Source organism: Urocitellus parryii, chromosome 1, assembly GCF_045843805.1.
Source record: "Urocitellus parryii isolate mUroPar1 chromosome 1, mUroPar1.hap1, whole genome shotgun sequence".
NCBI classification, from domain to species: Eukaryota; Metazoa; Chordata; class Mammalia; order Rodentia; family Sciuridae; genus Urocitellus; species Urocitellus parryii.
Window position 1 is genome coordinate 227,492,893 of NC_135531.1, and position 8,930 is coordinate 227,501,822.

The 8,930-nt window shown below is 40.0% G+C and overlaps 1 protein-coding gene across 1 annotated transcript in view; it reads right to left on the reverse strand.

Annotated features, from left to right (window-relative positions):
* Chn1 (chimerin 1) overlaps window positions 1-3,682 on the reverse strand; it is a 172,540-nt gene extending 168,858 nt beyond the window's left edge. Inside the window, exons 1-2 of the mRNA XM_026405632.2 lie at window positions 3,532-3,682; window positions 3,219-3,399 (exon numbers count right to left, since the gene is read on the reverse strand). Of these exons, the coding sequence (XP_026261417.2) occupies window positions 3,219-3,237 (19 nt within the window). The 5' untranslated portion in view covers window positions 3,238-3,399; window positions 3,532-3,682. The remainder of the gene's footprint in view (window positions 1-3,218; window positions 3,400-3,531) is intronic.
* Window positions 3,683-8,930: the final 5,248 nt, after the last annotated feature.

Sequence of the window (8,930 nt, forward strand, 5' to 3'; positions counted from 1 at the left end):
GTTCAGTTAGCCTGGAGATCTTACTCAGTTCCCAATCTCATCAGTTGGTCAGGGCTATAAACCACAGCTTCGTGACAGAAATTCTCGCCAAGGGATGACTGGAAAAATGCTTATTCACCCAACTCTGCCAGCTAAGGTTCTACTGGTACGGCCATTCAGGACCTCTGTCAGGTACATCAGCTAAAAATCTAAATTAGACAATCACAGACTTTTCTATCATCCCAGTAATTACTTGGGATCAGGTACTTCCCTGCTCCCTACTTGGGGAGTTTCAACAAAGCCCACATGGAGTTAGGGAGTTAGCACCACCAACTGTATGGAATCAGGTACTGAATTGGGTGCATCTGCTATAGTTCTGGGGAAAACTATGGAGTACCATCACTATTTAGCATTAGACAAGGAACATGTCTCCTGCAAATAGAAGTTTGTTGATAAAAAAAAAAGCAAAATGAGTAAGTGAAGTCTGAACTACATTTGGAAATGTTTTGAAATACAGTGATTTAAAAATTATATCAAAAATGATACTCAGAGATAAGTTCATTTGAAAGGTGAACAAAAATGGTTTCAAATCTTTGAACTTTCAAAGATGCACATTTTCAATACTCAAATAAGACCATAAAATCATGAAAGACTCAAGACTGGTTCTCCCATTAAAGAATAAAACATAATTTGCACTAAAAAATATTATGTTGGGCTAGGGCTGTGCCTCAGTGGTAGGTAGCACACTTGCCTAGCATGTGAGAGGCACTGGGTTCAATTCTCAGCACCATATACAAATAAGTAAAATAAAGGTCCATTGACAACCAAAAAAAAAAAAAATGTTTAAGTAGTGTGTTAAACAATAAAGATGATTAATAGTGAGGCTGACAAATGGTCTAAACTCTTCAACTTAACAAATCTTTGAGGTTTTGTACTTATCAAGTAAAAACAATTGAATGTATATGAATTAGGAAATTTTAGAGGCTCTCACTTTTTAAAACAAAGTTAGTGAAAGTTAACTTCCTACAAAAGACCATTCCTTACACTGATAAAAAGGCTAAATGGAAATGTCAAACACAAAGCAGGGAACTAGACTATAGTCTATTGTTGCCCTGTGCTACTTAATAGAACCAAGATATGCAAGATAACCTGGCAGGGAGCCATAGGTGGAAACTGTTGAGCTGTGACTTCATGGCTGACAGATCACATCCATCTAGCTTCTTGTCACCATCTCACAGAACTTTTATCATCTCATTGCTCCTCTACACTGGTGATTAAAAGTAAATATAAAGGTCCAGTGCCCCTCCCCCCGCAATACAAAATAATTATAAAGGGATATGAAGTGCTTCTGACTTAAGACCAACTGGTTAAAAGGTAGTAAAACCTAAAATCAAATCAATTTCTTCTCACCCTTGTGTATTTCTCTTCACATACACACAAAAAACCCCAAAATAACAACATTGAGTTGGGCAAGTTAAATCAAATCCTCTAATATTTGTCTTTAATTCAATGATTCTCAAATGTGAGGATACATAAGAGAAACAAAATGCCCTTCCTTGAGTCTTTGGGCAAAGGAATTTAAGTTTTTAATAACAGACATCCAGATGAATGATGAGTGATCTACAACTGCACTTAAAAACAGCTGTGGCTCCAACAGCTTCTGTTCACAAGTGTACTGTGCTTCATAACAGACATGTTCTCATTGTAACCAAGTAAATTTTGTAAATGAAATTCTATTTTCCATAAGTGGACGTTAGAATTTTTAAGATAGTTTATTCATTTAGAAGGGTGGGAGCAGGTTCTTATATTTTCTTCAAGAGGTCAAATTCCATGTGCTTTCTTTCCTCATCTCCACCTGGGCAAAAGCTTGAAATTTACTTTTAAAAAGAGCATTGTCTTCCCCAATTTATCTGTTTCATTCATCAGGGATGTCAGCATTCTAAATGTGCTTGACTTGTAAAACTTACTTCTGAAAACAAAGCTTGACAATACAGAATCTCTCTTCAGGAAGAAAAATGAATTAGAAATAGTTTCAAAGAGAAATCCACTGGAAATCTTACTCTACAACAGTTGTTAGCTACAACAGCTCCTCATAAATAAAATATCAACTATGAATAAAGCCATCATTTTAACTTTTGTACACAAAAGCCCACAATTAAGGAAATCACTACTACTAAATAATACAGATTAGATACAAGGTATCAGATAACAACAGTAAGATTTTATTTTTCCGAAGAGAAAATAAAAGTAACTGACACAAGCAGCTTAATTCACTTTGAAGTATTTACATCAAAAAGCATTTAAGGTATGTGACACCTCTGACTGCCTGGCCAAATGACATAATCAAAACCTAACTAGAAACTTCATACTGTGAATAACTAAGACTGTGTCCTTGTAGCTACAGTTGCATTTCATTAAGCTTTCCAAAGAAGCAAGATTTAATACTTTGTCTATAAATTTTCACATACTGAGTTTTCTTGAAGTAAGGTAATGCAGTCTGTTTTTATAAAGGAAACAATGTATCTTCTTAGTTCTTCCCAACCTATTGTCACTGCAAATTATGAAGGAAAAAAACACCTTAAAGTCTTAGCCACTGAAACAATAGTGTTGCAGTAATTACATCACAAGAATAACATTTCTTTCCTAATCAATACTCAAAAATATTCTCTTGACTACAGTTTATCTACCAGCAACCAACTTTCTTCTGTCTGATCTCATTCGTTAGAGCAACCATCTCCCATTTTAACCAATAATAAATCCACAAATCATTGTTTTCCAATGTAATATACCAAATCCAAAAAAAATCCCCCAACAATCCAACAGGAAGCAACACATGCATTGGGTAATTCTAGGGAGGTTGGGGATGCTCAGACATCTTGTTCATAATAAATAAACTTTCCAGGATCTTTATTTACCGACTTGGGACAGGTAGGTCTGGAAACAACTAGACAACTTCGCTCCCAAGTTGGCATCTTAGTACCGTGCGTTTACAAAATACCCAGGACCTCAGAGCCTCCCAGACCAGAATTGGTCAGGGGAGCACACGCCCATCGGCCCTGCCTGGAGAGGAAACAATGGGAGAGGCGCGAGGGAGCCAGCCCCGCGCACCGGGAGCCGCAACTCCGCTGCCCCGGCCGGCGCCCAACACTGCGCGCTGCGCCCCTCCCCGGGCGCGGGGCCCCCAGCCACGGGGCGCGGCCCACCTGCGGCGGCGCGGGAAGGTAGAAGACCGCACTTACCAAACAGGGTCAGGGCCATTGTAAGGGCGCTCGCCGCCTGCTCGCCTCAGCCCTCCAGTCCACGCGCTCCTCCCAGGCGGGCCAGAGATCACCGCATCGGCCTGACGCGCTCACACCTCGGAGGGAGCGGGTGGCCGAGGGGCGTGGTAAGAGAATCTGCAGGCCCGGACGCTGGGGGCCGCTGCAAGAAAAAGTTATGCACGCGTTATTGTTGGGCGCACCCGGACCAAAGGAGCCCCGCTAGCCCTGGACGAGCCGGCACTTGTCGCTGCCATCCGACTACTACGCGGGGCGAGCGCGCTGGCGGCGATACCTGCGAGGCGGAGAGGCTGGGCCACGGCGCAGTAGCAGGCAAAGAGGCGGCGCCGCAGTGGCGGCGGCGGGGAGCGGAGCAGCCTCGCAGAGCCCCCGGCGGGGCGCGCTCACTCCGCATCCCGCGGCCTCGCAGACGCCATCTTGCGAGAGCGTCTCCCACGAGCTCAGCCGCTTCGCCGCCTCCCGCCTGCCCCTCGGGCGGCCGGGCCGAGTGCGTTCCCATGACAACGGGCGCGCGCGGGGCGCGGGGGCGCGCCCTCCTCTCCCGGGTTGGGAGGACCCGCCCGCGCCCCCCTAGAGGCGGCCGCCGGGAGCCCGGGTGGGGAGGGGCGGCGTGCGTTTGAGCTGAAATCCCAGGCTTTTTCTTGAATGGGATTTGAGGAGGCGCGGAGAAGAGAAAAGATGAACTGTTACTCGAAAGCAGAAGTCACTGGAGGATGCTTGGTGAAGACCAAGCACCCAGGCAGGGTCGTCTGGGGACCGGGTTCGTTTGAGGATAAGTGTCTTCTGGCGCCCCCAGGGTTAACAGACCTCCAGCTGCAGCCCGGGAGAAGGCAGCCTGGCGCGGACCAAGGCTCTGAATGTTACTTTCCTCCACGTTAGGCTTTGGGAACCGCCAGGAGTAGTTGTGATCAGATTGTCCTACGTGGGGAAACAGGAGCCGCTTTTAAAGCATCTGGGATTACCTAAAATAATTTAAGAGGCAGATGCTTAAAGCTAATTTTCTTCTTTCTACATTATACCTCTTTGATAATGTCTAAAGAAAAATTAGCATTCCTTACGATTGGCACTCCTCTGCCACAAAAGAGTGTTCCCCTGAGCTTTTGGTATTTATCTGATAATCACTGGCAACATCTTTTTTTTTTTTTCTACGATGTTTTCTCGCCTGTCTTTGCCTTAAATAACGAGGAGCCGTAAAACGCCTTGAGATTATCAGCCAAAAGATGTCCCTGAAAAGCTCACTTATCATGTTTTCATTTAATGTTTCCATTTAATGTCTTCAAAAGTCAGTATTTACTTACTATAATTGTTCCCTATTTAAGAAATTCCTTTTTTTTCTTGTTTTTTTTTCCCCCCCTTAGGGACTTGATACTATTTTGGTATTCAATCGTATAGATTTTCTCTTTGGTTCTTATTTCTTCCTACATGCATATTCCTTCTTTCAGTTCCTCGGGTTCCCTAATGTCATTTTCCTCCTTTCTTTCAATTTCACCCAATTCTTTTAAGAATATTATATAAGTATCTTTTAGTTAATGTATCCCGAGAATCAAATCTTTATAAAAATGGTAATCACTACTTCAAATAGAGCCACAGTTAATTCATCATCATTTCACAGCAACCCCAAGCATCTAAAGAAAAAGAAAAGCGGATTGAAAGGAGGGGCCAAGTCTTTTGTTTCAAGTCAGCTAACTCAAAAAAAAAAAAAAAAAAAAAAAAAAAAGAAGAAAAGAAAAGAAAGATATTAAAATAATTCAGCATAATGGGCAAATGTTTAAGATACTATATGCTTGAAATTTTCAGTTGTAAATTGACTTTGCTTTAGCCACTGTTATAAAAATTAATCTTAATTCCCCAGAATTTTAAGTCTTTAAAGAAAAAGGGACTGGATTTTAAACAGCCTTTTTGCTCATGGAAAATGGCACACAGCTCATAAAGATAAATGGAAACCAAAGAAGGCTTTGTAGGATAGATTTTATAACCATGTAAAGATTGCTGCTGATCTGCTGTGCAGCCAGATAAATCAGAAGTTAAAGGCTCCATTTGCTATCTCTACTGGTGGTCTTCAACCTTTTGGGGGACCTAATTTCTCTTTGAGAAATATTATCCCTCTTCCTAGAGGGATAGGAGTTCTTGCACAATTTCAGGTGGATTATTCAGGAGTCCTAGGTTACATTCCCTAGCTATCCTTTGTAATCTCAGAAAGTTTTTGCCTTTTAAAATTTGTTTTTAAAAACTTTCACAGCCAGGAGTGGTGGCACACACCTGTAATCTCAGTAATGTGGGAAGCTGAGGCAGGAGATCACAAGTTCAAAGCCATCTTCAGCAATTTAGCAAAGCCTTCAATAAATACATAAAAGTGGCTGGGGATGCACCTCAGTGGATAAGCACCCCTGAGTTCAATCCCCATTAGCAAACAAACAAAAAACTCTTTCACAATAAACCATGGGATTTTGATGGTCAGGACCAAATTCCCTTGATTTACAGATTAAAAAAAAAAACAAGGGCCCAGTGGTTAAAAGATTTCCCCAAATGGGTGTACCTATTTAGTGGCAGAACTAATAAGAAAATCTTGGGCTTCTCTGCCCTCCATCCCCCAACAATTTAAAGCTTGCATGGTTTGAATTTAAAAGGAAAAATCTGTTTAGTATTAGAAGCAGAGTAGCAAGGGGGATATTTTGTCCTCAGCCACTTTACATGTTTGGGTCTTAGAGTTTGGGAAGTTGCATCTTGTCCCAAAGAGACTTTATTTACATACTTTTCAGCTCAGAACTATATGTCCAGCCAGGTTGATAAGGGAAAAGTACTTTCTTTGTTCAGCTCTATTAGAGAGATGCCAGAGCATCCTAGTTTTGGGGGCTAGAGCTTTTGGGGAATTCTCTCTGTTCCTTGGGGAATTGACCTGGGGGTGATGGGGGTAGGGGGAGATTAACCATCCTTTGCTTAGATTTACCCTCTCCATAGTATAGCCAAGCATTGATTCTAAATGTGGTCAAAGCTAAATCTTTTTTTTTAATTATTTTTTTGTAGTTGTAGATGAACAGAATGCCTTTATTTTATTTGATTATTTTTATGTGGTGCTGAGGACCGAACCCAGTGCCTCACACATGCTAGGCAAGTGCTCTGCCACTGAGCTACAGCCCCAGTCCCCCAAAGCTGAATCTTAGGGATAGACCCAGCTTGAGCTCAAGTGGGGACCCCCACCCTTCCTCTTATCTATAGAAGTCCTTGGTACTCCCGCATACAAAACACACAACTGTGTTTAGGGTATGATCTGGAACAATATAATGTGAATGTTGCCGTGTATCTATTTAGAACCTCTAGCTTTCCACAAGAGATGCCTTTTGATTGACTTCCAAATGGTTTGATGGTCTAACAAATTGCTTTCGGTCCTGATCAAAGTGGTGTCTTGAAAATAGTATTGGTTTATTATAATAGTGCACCACACAGTGAGGATCTGAAGGTGTTTCTTTATTCACTTAGCTGGAAATGAAGCAATACCCTTTCAGCTACAGATTCAATGTGAGGAAGGGCGTTAACTACTTAGAGGTGATTATTATGGGTGGAGACTTCAGTTGTTTATAAGGGGATTGGCAAAGAATGAATTGACTTTTCAAAACATTTATGTTTTCACTCAAAGATTTAATTTTGTGTATAACAGGAAAGTAATTAGAAGGGCCAGATTTGTTTGCTCTATTGCTAACTCGTTGTTAGATTTTTAAACAAATAATTTACTCTTTTTGGTTCCCCCTCATAAAAGAACAGGATTAGGTTATCACTTACATCCCTTTTAGGTTTATCTGCCATTCTGCAATATTTTAAAATCTTTAACTGGATTACAGATAAAACAAGACTTTTTTTTTTAAAGAGAGAGGGAGAGAGAGAGAGAATTTTAATATTTATTTTTTAGTATTTGGCGGACACAACATCTTAGTTTGTATGTGGTGCTGAGGATCGAACCCGGGCCGCACGCATGCCAGGGAGCGCACTACCACTTGAGCCACATCCCCAGCCCCAAAACAAGACATTTTTATTTGAATCTTCAGTATATTTAGAGTGCTGAATATCTAAAGTTCATAAATACCCAAGTAATAAAGAAGTCATATTTTATTAATGCATTGATACTGCTGTTTCACCTTCAGTATGTTGTACTAATAATGTTGCATTTATTGTATAGAGAGCAACTGTTTTCAGGTTTAACAGGATTTAAATTAAATGTATGCAGTGAACAATCCATTTTAAACTTACTAAGAGTTTCTCATTTTTATTTAAATTTTGTTGACTAAACAGAACTTAGACAATCCATTAAAATTGTTTTTCTACATCTTAAGCTAATGACTTATCACAAGTGTTTTAGATTTTCTTTTTGTTTCTCATTTAGCTTCATTCCCATTGGTAAACATTGATTTGTTCCTCAGTTTTGAATGAAGCTGAAATTAATGAGGCAGTTTCTGCCTCACAATAACAAGTTAAAATTATAGCACTTTATCATGTCAACACAGCTTTAAACACTAGGAATACCAGTGCTATTAGCACAGTTCCCAAAATAGTGCACCAGTTTGCTGTTGAAGAAGAAATTACACAGCTTATTTCTGCTAATGTGATAGAAACATTTTCTATTCCTCAGTTACAACAATTAAGGTTAAAATTATTTATTTACATAGTAATAATATGTGACATTCTCTCTATCCTATACTTATGTTATCAGTTAAAGTATTTGTTTCCATCGTGTGAATTTGTTTAGAGTGAATTTGGTCTGTTTTTAATAATGTTTTCCTTAAACACTTACTCTGGGTGAGTTTTTGCCCCTTTTATCTCAGATTTTCTGGCTTAATACCTTACCTGGTATTTGTATAGCATTCCATGATCTATAAAAGCACCTTCAAAGTACAAAGCCATATATATACTGATAAACTAAGTATTTGCCTTGAACGTGTACTTAGACCATAAAGCTATTTATGAAAAGAAAAAGAATATTTATGTCATAAATTGTAAAATTGGTCATTAAGGTTAAATAAATTAATGTTTAGGAGAATCATTTGTGTTCTATTGACCACCAGAGGGTGCCTAAATGATACCTGTTGGAGTAATGTTGGGCCTTAGAAATAAAATTCAATTTGAAAAATACATAAGAAACCTTAAGAATTGAACACTCTTTCAGTTCCCCTACACAGTACTTGCTTGTGTAGCAGAGAGTCCTCCCACCAAAATTATCCTAAAAGGGGAGGTGGCTATTGTGGTTAAGAACAGTCCTAGATTTGCATAATACCGAGGAAACACTGCTAGTCCTTAGTATATTACTTTCAAAGAAACTGTAGAAAGAAACTGTAGAAGGTGCGTATGTGTGTCAAGGTGCAAAGGGAGAAGAAATTGGAATTTTAAATTGGAGTGAATAAAGGTTTTCTGTCCTTGACCCAAGATAACAAATTCCTTGTTAATGCTCACTACAAAGAGGAAATGTTAGTTCAGTAGGCAGTGAAAGTATAGGAATTACATGAACCCTACGTTAGAATGTTCTAAAAACCACAGAGTCCATTTTTTAAATTTTGTGAAAGAATTTATTTTGACGTAATATCAAAATGGCCACTGGTTTGGAGTGGTGCCCCCCACACACACACAAAAAAAAAAGGGCGGGTGGGGGAGAATGGAAGTAAAAAGAGGTCTGCCTTTAATTTGTTT